This window comes from Hyperolius riggenbachi, chromosome 2, assembly GCF_040937935.1.
Source record: "Hyperolius riggenbachi isolate aHypRig1 chromosome 2, aHypRig1.pri, whole genome shotgun sequence".
Lineage (NCBI taxonomy): Eukaryota > Metazoa > Chordata > Amphibia > Anura > Hyperoliidae > Hyperolius > Hyperolius riggenbachi.
In genome coordinates this window covers 66,448,952-66,464,091 of record NC_090647.1, presented here as the reverse complement: position 1 = coordinate 66,464,091, position 15,140 = coordinate 66,448,952, and the positions used below count along the sequence as shown (strand labels likewise).

At 46.7% G+C, this 15,140-nt stretch overlaps 1 protein-coding gene across 1 annotated transcript in view; it reads left to right on the top strand.

The window, feature by feature from the left end:
- Positions 1-15,140, top strand: part of LOC137543872 (matrix metalloproteinase-20-like) — a 51,857-nt gene that overhangs the window by 20,394 nt on the left and 16,323 nt on the right. The window contains exons 3-5 of the mRNA XM_068264944.1: positions 328-476; positions 5,274-5,399; positions 8,143-8,304. Of these exons, the coding sequence (XP_068121045.1) occupies positions 328-476; positions 5,274-5,399; positions 8,143-8,304 (437 nt within the window). The remainder of the gene's footprint in view (positions 1-327; positions 477-5,273; positions 5,400-8,142; positions 8,305-15,140) is intronic.

Genomic DNA, 15,140 nt, shown 5'->3' with positions numbered 1-15,140 from the left:
TCAGTGTGTGACAGCTGGGTGGCAGGGATGGAGGGGCGCACTTTGGTGTCTCAGCCTTGGGTGCTGGAGGACCTTGTCCCTGCTCAGGTACCAGGGTCACCTCTTCTTCACCCTTATTTGTAACTTATTTTGTACAGTGCCACTGGAGGTGACAATTCCCTATAAATTACTGTTATTATCAATAATAAGTCCTTACAAGGATGGACAAACCAGAACAGAATCATTAACAATCACACAGCTTCTTCTGGATGGGGTTTTCCTTTACCTCATGTAAATACAGAACATTCTATTTTCAGGCTGCTGTAAAAAAGAATCTCTCCATTTTAGGGTCTCAAAATACACGGCCAGCATGAGTAGATTAGAAGTGGACAGAGCCGTGGACCTGGGTCTGAAAGCTTGGAGTGATGCTGCTCCCTTAACCTTCATCAAAACGAATCAAGGGGAAGCCGACATAATGATTTCCTTCGAAAATGGAGGTACTGAAGCTCTCTTCTCTCTTGGATTTTTGGTTGTATCTCAAAAGGGATAAAACTTCTGTTATTCTATTATTATTATTATTATTATTTATTAGATTTATATAGCGCCAACATATTCCGCAGCGCTGTACAATAAATAGGATTACAGACAATGATATATATTAAATTCAATATCAATATTAAATTCAAATCAAATCAAAATAGTTTATTGGCATGACCAAGATTCATACAGGCATTTCCAAAACAAGTGGAAAAGGGGGAACTTGAAAGAAGGTGGGGTAGGGGTCTGCACGTCACTATTGAAAATACTACTATCCACCCTACCTCCCAAGCCCGCTGTCTAGGCGTTACTCTGGACTCTGAACTTTCCTTTACAGCCCACATCCAAGGTATTGTCAGATCCTGCAACTTCCACCTCCGCAACATCTCCAAGATCCGCTCCTACCTGTCACTTGACACCACTAAACTCCTTATCCATGCCCTTGTCATCTCCCGCCTAGACTACTGCAATTCTCTTTTATCTGGCCTCCCCTCTAACCGTACTGACCCATTTAAATTGGTAATGAATTCGGCAGCCAGACTGATACATTCTTCTCACCGCAGTGCCTCTACAACTCCGCTCTGTAAAGCACTACACTGGCTCCCTATCAGCTTTAGGATCAATTTCAAAATCCTGTGCTTGGCCTACAAATCAGTGCACAAGATCTGCCCGACCTACATCTTCGATTTGGTCCACAGGCACATACCAGCCCGCCCCCTCCGATCCTCCAATGACCTGCGCCTAGTCGCACCACGCATAACTCAGTCACACGCACGATTGCAGGACTTCACCAGGGCTGCCCCTACTCTCTGGAACTCTCTCCCACCAGCCGTCAGACTCGCCCCCACCTTTAATACCTTCAAACAAGCTCTCAAGACTCACCTCTTCACGCTCGCATACCCCCCTACACCAGTATCATAATATGTTCTGTTAGACCCCCTCTCAAAAGACGCACCTATTGTCTCCACCCCACCCTTTAGATTGTAAGCCTCTGGCAGGGCCCTCCTCCCTAATGTATCCAGCTTGATTATGCAATCTTACTCACAACCACCGTTCTTGTAGACTCGAACAGTCTCTATCTTGACCTATGACACTGTATTGTTATCAAATCATTTGCATGATCTTGTTTTGTTGTGAGTTTCCGTATGTTCTACCTGTATGTTAACCCATTTATCTATTGTGCAGCGCTGCGTAATATGTTGGCGCTTTATAAATACAATAAATAATAATAATAATAATAATGGGTGTGCAGTCCATGGACATGTTGAGGTTTACAGTTCCGTTATGCTCCTCTCAGTCTCTGGCATGCCATGACATAGTGTGCAGCGATTGTCACTATGGATTCCTCTTCGCCTAGTAGAATGTAGAGTTTTCTCTCATTCACTGGCACTAATGTGTGAAAGTCTGGAAATAGATCCATCAATTCCATAAAGGAGGTTTCTCTGGCTGCAGTATATTTGGGGCAGTGCAGCTGGAAGTGATTCTCATTCTCAAATATCTTCTGCTCGCAGTGTTGGCATAGTCTATTCCCCCTGGGTTTGTACATCTGTGTCTCCCAGACTCGATTTCCAGGTTGTTAGTGCTCATCCTGTAGACACTCAAGATTTTCCTCTCTTTTTGAGAGTTTTGGAGATTTTCCAGGTATGGGGCCATTGTATATTCTCTCTGTAGGGAATGGTATATGGTTAGCTTCTGTAACTGTTTATCTACATAAATATGGCTGTGGTGTGCTTTATCTGGGCTCTTGTTAGACCCGGTGGATCTTTTTTTGTAGAGAGCATAGACTTTGTAGTGGGGTGAGTCAGGCCTGCTGCTCTGTAAGTGGGCCCAGTAGGTCAGCACTCTATTCTGTATCTCAAGCAGTAATGGGAATCTACCCAGCTCATCAGGCAATTTTTGAGGTTCCCCAATGGACATGGAGGAGGTGTTTGCAGAATTCACGGTGGAATATTTCTGCACTACTAGATTCGCATTTTGATTAATCTGGGTAGGTAATGGTACCCCATACTTCACTTATGTAGAGTAGGATTGGGGTGATGACACTGTCAAAGGCTTTCAGCCAGACCTTTACCAGTGGATTAAGGCGGTACATAGAACGTTTGTTGTGCTTTGGCTTTTAGGGCCTCCTTGGCTGACTTAAGGCTTCCAGATTGGTTGATTTCTAGACCAAGGTAAGTGTATTCGTCAGTTCTATTGATTTCACAGTCATTGAGTGTAAAGGATGGGCTCTGGGCTGACTTTGTGGTTTTTCCTGTGGAACACAATGGTTTTGTTTTTCTTTAGATTAATTGGGAGTGCCTACGTTGTGCTGAATTTCTCCAAGATTTTCAGGCTGTCTTGTAGACCGCTCTTTGTTGTTGATAGCAATAATAGGTCATCTGCGAACAGTAGGAACTTCACTGTTGTTTAGTGTAGGGTGAGTCCTGGTCCTTGTGAGGCCTCTAGGGCAGAGGCCAATTTATTTATACACAGGATCTTCTCAAAAAATTAGCATAATGTGATAAAGTTCATTATTTTCTGTAATGTACTGAAAAACATTAGACTTTCATATATTTTAGATTCAAATACACACAACTGAAGTAGTTCAAGCCTTTTATTGTTTTAATATCGATGATTTTGGCATACAGCTCATGAAAACCCAAAATTCCTATCTCCAAAAATTAGCATATTTTATCCGACCAAAAAAAGAAAAGTGTTTTTAAAACAAAAAAGGTCATATGCTCAGTTATGCACTCAAAACTTGGTCGGGAATCCTTTTGCAGAAATGACTGCTTCAATGCGACGTGGCATGGAGGCAATCAGCCTGTGGCACTGCTCAGGTGCTATGGAGGCCCAGGATGCTTCCATAGCGGTCTTAAGCTCATCCAGAGCGTTGGGTCTTGCGTCTCTCAACTTTCTCTTCACAATATCCCACAGATTCTCTATGGGGTTCAGGTCAGGAGAGTTGGCAGGCCAATTGAGCACAGTAATACCATGGTCAGTAAACCATTTACCAGTGGTTTTGGCACTGTGAGCAGGTGCCAGGTCATGCTGAAAAATGAAATCTTCATCTCCATAAAGCTTTTCAGCAGATGGAAGCATGAAGTGCTCCAAAATCTCCTGATAGCTAGCTGCATTGACCCTGCCCTTGATAAAACACAGTGGACCAACACCAGCAGCTGACATGGCACCCCAGACCATCACTGACTGTGGGTACTTGAGGCTGGACTTCAGGCATTTTGGCATTTCCCTCTCCCCAGTCTTCCTCCAGACTCTGGCACCTTGATTTCTGAATGACATATAAAAGTTGCTTTCATCCGAAAAAAAGTACTTTGGACCACTGAGCAACAGTCCAGTGCTGCTTCTCTGTAGCCCAGGTCAGGCGCTTCTGCCGCTGTTTCTGGTTCAAAAGTGGGTTCATGCTTCCATCTGCTGAAAAGCCTTATGGAGATGAAGATTTCATTTTTCAGCACGACCTGGCACCTGCTCACAGTGCCAAAACCACTGGTAAATGGTTTACTGACCATGGTATTACTGTGCTCAATTGGCCTGCCAACTCTGTGGGAATCTGTGGGATATTGTGAAGAAAAATTTGAGAGACGCAAGACCCAACACTCTGGATGAGCTTAAGGCCACTATCGAAGCATCCTGGGCCTCTATAACACCTGAGCAGTGCCACGCCGCATTGAAGCAGTCATTTCTGCAAAAGGATTCCCGACCAAGTATTGAGTGCATAACTGAACATAATTATTTGAAGCTTGACTTTTTTTTGTTTTAAAAACACTTTTCTTTTCTTGGTCGGATGAAATATGCTAATTTTTTGAGAAAGGAATTTTGGGTTTTCATGAGCTGTATGCCAAAATAATCAATATTAAAACAATAAAAGGCTTGAACTACTTCAGTTGTGTGTAATTGAATCTAAAATATATGAAAGTCTAATGTTTATCAGTACATTACAGAAAATAATGAACTTTATCACAGTATGCTAATTTTTTGAGATCCTGTATATGTTGAAAAGAGTTAGACTCTGGCTGCAACCCTGTCTCACCCCCTGTCCCTGGGGGGAAAAAAGGTGTTATTTTCCCATTCACTTTTACACTGCAGTTAGTGTATGAGCTCTTGATGACACTGTGTATGAGCTCTGGTGTATGATCTCTTGATGACATTGTATGTTTTCCCTCCTTTTCCACTCTCTATGAGTCAGGAACAAACCTGGGTGCTACACTGAGTCAAAAGCTTTTTTAAAGTAAACAAAGCAAGCAAACCTTTTTCCCTTCCTAGGCCTGTGTACATGGTGCTTGATAAGGGTGTCCAGGGTGCAGATGTGGTGGGTGGTGCGATGGTTTGGCACAAATCCTGCTTGGCTTTTACTGAGAACAATACCCTACTTGCTACTAACATTGTGCTGTGTGACTGAGAAAGGTGAGGATTCTCTTATTCAGGAAACCCAGAAGTTGGTAAAAGTGGGTATTGGCTGGCTGTCCAGCAATTTTGTGAACTTCCCAAGGTTGTTCTTAAATGTGCAGTCAAAGTACAGAATTCTGCCAAAATCCGACACTGGCTGGCCAAAGTATGAGGTACAGTCCTCATTTCTGGTACATCGGATCTTGGCCAGATCACTTAGCCATTTCCGGAATCAGCAACAAATTACAGAATTTGCCACACTTTGGGTTTTGGCCATAATGTAAATATGTAACTTAAAAACAAACATGACGATGACTGTAAATGTGCAATAACATGACCATTTATTCTTTCTAGTCATAATATTCTGTATTTAGATCATGGTGACTCCTATCCATTTGATGGGCCTAGAGGAACTCTGGCACATGCATTTGCCCCAGGAGATGGCCTCGGAGGAGATACTCACTTTGACAATGCAGAAAGGTGGACATCAGGAGCAAATGGTGTGTATGTGAGATGATTATCTTCATAAAAAAGCATGTCCTGTTAAAACCTCTTCTCAGACACCAAGGCAATGCACAATCCAAGGTTAACCAGTCCATACTAGTGTTGGACGAACAGTGTTCGCCACTGTTCGGGTTCTGCAGAACATCACCCTGTTCGGGTGATGTTCGAGTTCGGCCGAACACCTGATGGTGTTCGGCCTTTTAAGTTCGGGTTCGCCCCGAACTACTAATTGGCCGCCGAACAGGGCCGAACAGGGCCCCTGTTCGGCCGAAGAGGGCCCTGTTCGGCCGAATACTGCCCCCCTATGGGGTCGCAGGCATAAGGGGGGAGCATGCCCCGATCGCGGGGGGGGGGGGGGGTCAGAAATTACCCCCACCCCCTCCGCTAGCGCTCCCCCCTCTGCCCGCTTCCCCATACAAAAGTTTCAGGAAGTACCGGTCCGGTGGTAGTGGGTGGCTGGCAGTGGGCGGCACTGTGAAGTGAGTGACTGAGGAGGAGGAGTCCGGAGAGTGACGCGTTGAGGGAGGCCGGGCAGCGGGCGGTTCAGCAGTAAGTAAGGTTCTGACAGTACCAGGTGAAACCAAACTTTCACCAAAGACAGATTAACATGGCACCTATGACTAGTATTCAGGGCTGGATTTGCACAAATCACTGCCCAAGGCCCACTGTCACCTACCCTGCCCCCCCCCCTCCCCACAGCACCGTCCTCTGCACCACCCATCCTGTGTGCTCCCCCTGTCTCGTTTGTTTTCTGGTCCTGTGCTCTCGTCTTGTGCTCCCCCCATCCTGTGTACTACCCTGGTCCTGTGCTTCCCCCATTCTGTGCTGTTCCTATTGTTGCGCTGTTCTACTGCTTGCCCCTCTGGAAGCAGGGGGCCGCTGACTGGGTTTGTGACTGCTGTGGTTTTCATGTTTGGCAGTTTAACTGCCTGAGTGCGGCATCCCTCTGCCCGCCCCTTTCTTCCTGGAGCCCTAGGCCATGGCCTTTGCGGTCTTGCCTCAAATCCATCCGGTCATGCTAGTAATGTTATTTTCCAGCAATCATAGATTTATATGGCTGCCCCAGGGCTATCTACTGCTTTCTAGTGGTGGAACTAACATGTGCCTTTATGGGAATCAATTTCAATTTTCACCATTTGCGTAACAAAAATGGCATTATTGCCTAATTCGATTAGTTTTGTGAAAATACAGTATAATGGCTTTTTTTGTGAGAAACACATTTTTGCAAAAGGGAGCACTCCTTTAGAAAGTTTTTTTCTCATGTCTATAGACTTTAATCCATATGGTGAAAATGTGTTTTCTTGTGCATGCACATATATTTTTACGCATGTTCTCTTCTATGTGAAAATGTGTTTTGTCACATCCATATATTTTTGTGAATACTCTCATCTGTGGAGAAATTAGATATTTTCACAAAAGTGATGGTGAAATTAAAATGGCCATGTTCACGCATCACTAGCACCTTAGCACTAGAAATGGCTCAGCCTTGGAAAACTCATGGAGAAGCACATGATCAGTTTGATCAGCTGATAGATTTATAAGCCTCTGATTTGCTGTGATGACTTCCTGGTTTAACACATGATCATGACCAGCAAATCAGAGCCTTACACATCTATCAGCTGATCAAACTGGTCATGTGCTTCTCCATGAGTTCTCCAAGGCTGGGCCATCCCTACTTAGCACTTGTATTAAGGCATTACACATAAACTCTTTTTCCATTATTCATTTGTGATTACCTGGCTGGGAGGAGTTGCAATGCTGTCTTCCTGCGCTAATGTCAGATATGGCTTGGTTGTACTGAACCACAGTGAAGGAGCTGTCCAAACTCCACCTCTTCCTTCCCGTGTCCTGTCTTGTTTTTAAATGTCCATTTTTACTCATACTGAACCATTATTCTGCAGCATTTTCTAACAATAATTCATTCTACTCTGTGGCTAATTCATCCTCCAGAACTATTTACTATCAGGTGGCCCCCAGGAATCAGGTGGCAGTCACATTCTTACCTAAAAAAGCCAAAAATCTCCCATTCTTCATTTAACCCCTTCGGAGTCATAGTATTTAAAGAAACTCTGAAGCGAGTCTAAATTCACGTTTTTAGCTTTTATTAATATTAAGCACTATAGCTAGTGCTAAACCGCCGCAGCCCCACAACAAAATGAGGGTTTTACACCCCCCAAATCCCCTATGCAAAATCCACAACTTTCTGGGTTGCTGCCCATGGAGGCAGAGCTTAGGGCTGTAGCTCTGCCTCCATGCGCGTCAATCTGCCAGCGGATCTCCGCCTCTCCCCGCCCCTCTCAGTGAAGGAAGATTGAGAGGGGCGGGGAGAAGCAGTGATCAGCGGGGATTGAAGCTCTGCCTCAAGCAGGAAGCGCTCCCCACATTTAGCAGAGGGGATTTGGGGGGTATAAACCCCTCATTTTGCCACGGGGATGCGGCAGTTTAGCACTAGCTAGTAGCTATAGTGCTGAACATTAATAAAAGTTAAAAACGTGAATTTAGATTCGCTTCAGAGTCTCTTTAAATTAAAGATCCACTGACTCTCTCTTCTTGACATTTTGGCAATGTAGTCCCCGCCCCTGTTCTATGTGGAGGAGATTAAGGGACTATCCCTACTCCTGAGAGACGGGTGGCAGGATAGAGTGGAATTGGTTTGTGCATTTGATTGATAAGAGCAGCGCCCTTCAAACCTTCTTTTTGATGTCTATGACTCAAGTCTCACTTTGGAACTTGTTGCAGGATTCAATCTATTCACGGTGGCTGCCCATGAATTTGGCCACGCCTTGGGGCTTGGCCATTCCAGTGATCCTTCTGCTTTGATGTACCCCACTTACAAATATCAACACCCCCTTGGATTTCAGCTGCCCAAAGATGATGTGAAAGGGATCCAATCATTGTACGGTATGCTCCGAAATCCTGTTCAGCTCCTTCTTTACAGTGTGTTAATTTTTTAATCTTTAAAGTGAACCTGAGGTGAAAATAAGCTGATGACATAAACAACCGTGATGATCACCGAACGAAATCTGAATAGGTTTGATTTCATCCAGGTAATTAAAGCACCTGTGCGGGTGGGCGAGGGGGAAGGGGGGACGGGTTAATCTTACCCATCAGACGTCTTCTTTAATCCGTCCCACGGCGCCTCCCACAATGCGTTCCAAGCGCGTCATGTGACTACAAACACTTCCTCCTTCAACCCGGAAGGAGGAAGTGTTTATAATCATGTGACCGCAGCTTGGAACGCATCATGGGAGGTGCCGAGGGACGGAACAAAGAAGACGTCTGATGGGTAAGATGAACCCCCTCCTCGCCCACCCGTATAGGTGATTTAATTACCTGGATCAACTCCGAATAAAACCAATTCGGATTTTATCCGAATACGTTTTTTTGAGCATCCATGATAAACAATTATATTTATCCTCCTACTCCTAAAAATGACTTTTTAAAGTATCCCATTGTTTTCTGTTATATTTACAAAGTAGGTTGAATGTTTTACTGTCTATAATCAGCAACAGCCTGTTAAGAATCCCAGAGTTAAGTGAACCTGAACTCAGTCAGAGCTCATCTCTGCTCTAAGAGATACACGGCAGCATAATAACCTTTAAACAAAAAACATTTATTTGTTACCCCTGATACAAATCCTAAAATAAATCTGCACAGTTTCTACTTCCTGATTCATGGAGGCAGACATATTGTTAACATCCTGTGCTTTCAGATGGGCTTATCTGCCATCTTTGCTGTGACAGTCATGTGACACAGAGGACAGATCAAATTACAACTTGTGATTAGACAGAAATGAGGGGGAATTAAACTCTAAATACATACAGGGTGCATTTCTCTATCTTTTCCTTCTGTCCTGGGCAAGAGTTCAGGGCCACTTTAAAATACATGAACTGTTGACCTTTTTTTTTATCTCTCCCTGTCCTCAGAAGTTGTATTCTGCATGCAAACTTTAATGACTATAATTTTCTTATCAGTGATGTTTACTGTATTCTCGACAAGGTACCAACAAGATAGAAGCTGTCACTTCCATGCCTAATAATTAACTCATCCAGGCAGCAAAATAAAACAAGTAAAACAGCCTGGTTATTAATATGTGTTGTACTGTACATACAAATGATTCTCATCGTGTCACATATCGCCTCAGGTACACTTTAAATCTAAACGTGAGAAATTTAAAACAATAGGATTCATACTTACCTGGGGTTTCCTCCAGCCCCCCCATATTCCATTACCTCCCTCCTTGTCAGTCCGGGCTCCTTCATTTAGCCACAGGGGAGTCCGTGATCCAGCCAGGTTTGTTGGGCGAACATCTAGATGTTCGGGTTCGGGCCGAACAGGCCGAACATGGCCGCGATGTTCGGGTGTTCGACCCGAACTCCGAACATAATGGAAGTCAATGGGGACCCGAACTTTTGTGGTTTGTAAAGCCTCCTTACATGCTACATACCCCAAATTTACAGGGTATGTGCACCTTGGGAGTGGGTACAAGAGGAAAAAAAATTTAGCAAAAAGAGCTTATAGTTTTTGAGAAAATCGATTTTAAAGTTTCAAAGGGAAAACTGTCTTTTAAATGCGGGAAATGTCTGTTTTCTTTGCACAGGTAACATGCTTTTTGTCGGCATGCAGTCATAAATGTAATACATATAAGAGGTTCCAGGAAAAGGGACCGGTAATGCTAACCCAGCAGCAGCACACGTGATGGAACAGGAGGAGGGTGGCGCAGGAGGAGAAGGCCACGCTTTGTGAGACACAACAACCCAGGCCTTGCATGAGGACAAAAAGCGTGCGGATAGCATGCTTTGTACCGCCATGTAGTCATAAATGTAATAAAGATAAGAGGTTCCATAAACAGGGACCGGCAACGGTAACCCAGCAGCAGCAGCAGCAGCAGCAGCACACGTGATGGAACAGGAGGAGGCGCAGGAGGAGAAGGCCACGCTTTGTGAGACACAACAACCCAGGCCTTGCATGAGGACAAAAAGCGTGCGGATAGCATGCTTTGTACCGCCATGTAGTCATAAATGTAATAAAGATAAGAGGTTCCATAAACAGGGACCGGCAACGGTAACCCAGCAGCAGCAGCAGCAGCAGCAGCACACGTGATGGAACAGGAGGAGGCGCAGGAGGAGAAGGCCACGCTTTGTGAGACACAACAACCCAGGCCTTGCATGAGGACAAAAAGCGTGCGGATATAGCAGCAATGCTTTTTGCCGCCATGCAGTCATAAATGTAATACAGATGAGAGGTTCAATAAACAGGGACCGGAAACGCTAAACCATCCCAGATGTTCATCGGTCATGTTACTTGGTTGGGGTCCAGGAGTGTTGCGTAGTCGTTTCCAATCCAGGATTGATTCATTTTAATTTGAGTCAGACGGTCTGCATTTTCTGTGGAGAGGCGGATACGCCGATCTGTGATGATGCCTCCGGCAGCACTGAAACAGCGTTCCGACATAACGCTGGCTGCCGGGCAAGCCAGCACCTCTATTGCGTACATTGCCAGTTCGTGCCAGGTGTCTAGCTTCATGCCCGGTTTCAGGTCCAGCGGTGCCAGCCACAAATCCGTCTGTTCCTTTATTCCCCTCCAAATTTCCTCCCCTGTGTGCTGCTTATCCCCAAGGCAGATCAGCTTCAGCAACGCTTGCTGACGCATGCCAACAGCTGTGCTGCACTGCTTCCACGATCCTACTGCTGCTGGTGCTGGGTTAGCATTTCCGGATGAGGTACAGCTTTGAGATGCGTTGGAGGAGAAGGAGTCAGAGAGGTAGGTGCTGCTGTTGTTATCCAGCTGTTTGCGGCGTGGGCAACACCCGCGCCGTAGCAGGTGAGGAATCGCTGCCAGGCTCCACAAGGTTCACCCAGTGCGCGGTAAGGGAGATGTATCGACCCTGGCCGAACGCACTCGTCCAGGTGTCAGTGGTGAGGTGAACCTTGCAGGCAACGGCATTCTTCAAGCTTCGGGTTATTTAGCTGACCACGTGCTCATGCAACTCAGGCACTGCAGAGCGCGCAAAGTGGTAGCGGCTGGGAACCACGTAACGTGGGATGGCCACTGACATCATGCCCTTGAAGCTGTTTGTCTCCACCACTCGATATGGCAGCATTTCGCAGGCCAGAAGCTTGGCTATGCTGGCTGGCTGTTACTGCCACGGCCCGGGGGTCATTTGCTGGCAATTTCCTCTTGTGCTCAAACATCTCAGAGACAGACAACTCAACCGTAGCGCTGCACACCGAAGGGCTGTTGGTTGTTGTGTTTGATGAACACTGGGAGACCTCAAGAGCACTAGTCCGGAAAGTGACAGTGTCAGCATCGTCTGATGTTTGTGAATGTTGTGAACCACGCAATGGCTGGGCTACTGCTGCTGCTGAGGCGGGTCTGGTGGTGAGTCTGGTGAACCCAAGGGAGGCAGTGTTGCTGGTGGTACCCTGTCCTGCCGCGTTTGCCCACAGAGTGGGATGTTTGGATAGAATGTGGCGGCTCATGCTGGTGGTGGAGAGGTTGTTAATACTTTTCCCCCTGCTCAGGCGGGTCTTGCACACCTTGCAAATCGCCATGGTAACATCCTCAGTGCAGTCTTCAAAGAAAGCCCAGACTTTAACTGGCTGAGGACTCGGACCTCGTGCGTGATGTGCTGGTGCTGCTTAACCCACTGCTGGACGCTTGAGAGGTCATCCAAGTAATTATCTGGTCCTGTTCTTTTGGATCTGTGAGGGTTGTTGTCCTGGACAACATGGGCAGTATTGAGTGGGTTTTCTTGGGTGCTCCCCTGTGGCCTGTACGTGAACCGTCAGGGGAAACACCTCTTCCCTTGCCCCTCCCTCTTTCACCGGATTTCTTCCTCATTTCACTTATCCTTAAAGTACACGCTGACTGGCAGCAGTACAGTGGCAGTACAGAAATGCTATACAGTGGTGGGTGAGCGGTGTACCACTATTGTCAGCAGTGACACAGAGCACAATGCTATACAGTGGCGGGTGAGCGGTGTACTACTGTTCCCAGCAGACACAGAGTGGAAGTAAACACAATGCTATATAGTGTGGCTGAGCCGTGTACACAGAGTGGCATTAAACACAATGCTATATAGTCTGCTATATAGTCACCCCGAACAGGGTGATGTTCTGCAGAACCCAAACAGTGGCAAACACTGTTCGCCCAACACTACTGGGAGGGAACGCAGATTTTAGTACCTAAACACACGATACAACATGTTTTCCGGGGTCGGACTCTGAGGCACATACAGATGGTCCCGATCATCATCCTCATCATACAACTCTTCTCCTGAGTCTGACCCACCCACCACCTCTGCCACCCCAACATCCCCAGACACAGACCCCTCATCGTCCTCAACATTAACTTGGGATGCTGGCCTGAGCCAGACCTCCTCCTCCACATCAGGCCCCATCATCTCCTCAATGGCAGCCCTCATTAATCGCTCTGGCGACGGACTGATGGACACAACGTTCTCCTCCGGGGAGGGCTGCTGCTGACCACTGGCTGCTGGGGTGGATGTTATAGCTTGCGTGGGGCGTTGGCTGTTGCTGTTGTTGGGAGTGCTGCTCACAGCGGAGGTCTCTGGGGAACTCATGTTGAGCTCATATAGTGGTTGACGGTGAGTGGAGTATTACTGATCCCAGCAATATACACACTGACTGGCAGAGTACGCAATGCTATATAGTGTGGCTGAGCGGTGTACACAGAGTGGCAGTAAACACAATGCTATATAGTCTGGCTGAGCGAGCGGTGTACTACTGTTCCCAGCAGAATCAGAGTGGCAGTAAACAATGGTATATAGTCTGGCTGAGCGGTGTACACAGAGTGTCAGTAAACAATGGTATATAGTCTGGCTGAGCGAGCGGTGTACTACTGTTCCCAGCAGAATCAGAGTGGCAGTAAACAATGGTATATAGTCTGGCTGAGCGAGCGGTGTACTACTGTTCCCAGCAGAATCAGAGTGGCAGTAAACAATGGTATATAGTCTGGCTGAGCGGTGTACACAGAGTGTCAGTAAACAATGGTATATAGTCTGGCTGAGCGAGCGGTGTACTACTGTTCCCAGCAGAATCAGAGTGGCAGTAAACAATGGTATATAGTCTGGCTGAGCGGTGTACACAGAGTGTCAGTAAACAATGGTATATAGTCTGGCTGAGCGGTGTACACACAATGCTATATAGTCTGCTATATAGTGTCAGTAAACACAATGCTATATAGTCTGGCTGAGCGAGCGGTGTACTACTGTTCCCAGCAGAATCAGAGTGGCAGTAAACAATGGTATATAGTCTGGCTGAGCGGTGTACACAGAGTTTCAGTAAACAATGGTATATAGTCTGGCTGAGCGGTGTACACAGAGTGTCAGTAAACAATGGTATATAGTCTGGCTGAGCGGTGTACACAGAGTGGCAGTAAACACAATGCTATATAGTCTGGCTGAGCGAGCGGTGTACTACTGTTCCCAGCAGAATCAGAGTGGCAGTAAACAATGGTATATAGTCTGGCTGAGCGGTGTACACAGAGTGTCAGTAAACAATGGTATATAGTCTGGCTGAGCGGTGTACACAGAGTGTCAGTAAACAATGGTATATAGTCTGGCTGAGCGGTGTACACAGAGTGGCAGTAAACACAATGCTATATACTCTGGCTGAGCGAGCGGTGTACTACTGTTCCCAGCAGACACAGAACAGTAAACAGAATGCTATATAGTGTGGCTGAGCGAGCGGTGTACCACTATTCCCAGCAGACACAGAACAGTAAACAGAATGCTATATAGTGTGGCTGAGCGAGCGGTGTACCACTATTCCCAGCAGACACAGAACAGTAAACAGAATGCTATATAGTGTGGCTGAGCGAGCGGTGTACCACTATTCCAAACAGACACAGAACAGTGAACAGAATGCTATATAGTGTGGCTGAGCGAGCGGTGTACCACTATTCCCAGCAGACACAGAGTGGCAGTAAACAGAATGCTATATAGTGTGGCTGAGCGAGGTACACAGAGTGGCAGTAAACAGAATGCTATATAGTGTGGCTGAGCAAGCGGTGTACTACTATTCCCAGCAGACACAGAGTGGCAGTAAACAGAATGCTATATAGTGTGGCTGAGCGAGGTACACAGAGTGGCAGTAAACAGAATGCTATATAGTGTGGCTGAGCAAGCGGTGTACTACTGTTCCCAGCAGTGACACAATGACAGGGGGGACCCTGGCTAGCGTGGCTGGAGCGCGAACTACCCTGCCTGCCTACCCAAAGCTAAACCCACAGACAAATGGCGGAGATATGACGTGGTTCGGGTATTTATTTACCCGAACCACGTGACCGTTCGGCCAATCAGAGCGCGTTCGGGTCCGAACCACGTGACCCGTTCGGCCAATCACAGCGCTAGCCGAACGTTCGGGGAACGTTCGGTCATGCGCTCTTAGTTCGGCCATGTGGCCGAACGGTTTGGCCGAGCACCGTCAGGTGTTCGGCCGAACTCGAACATCACCCGAACAGGGTGATGTTCTGCAGAACCCGAACAGTGGCGAACACTGTTCGCCCAACACTAGTTGTGGGCCCCTGTGTATGCATGCGTGGCCCGTGTGTATGCAGGCGTTCCCCCTGATAGCTCAAGTGCAGTTACAGCCTTTAAATCTTAACTAACTGCGCTTGCACAAAATGCTCCTGACCATGGAAGTGTGAAAGGGGGCTGCACAGTAGTTCCCGACTGGCTGATAATCCTTCTCCACAGGGTGGATTCCCATTGG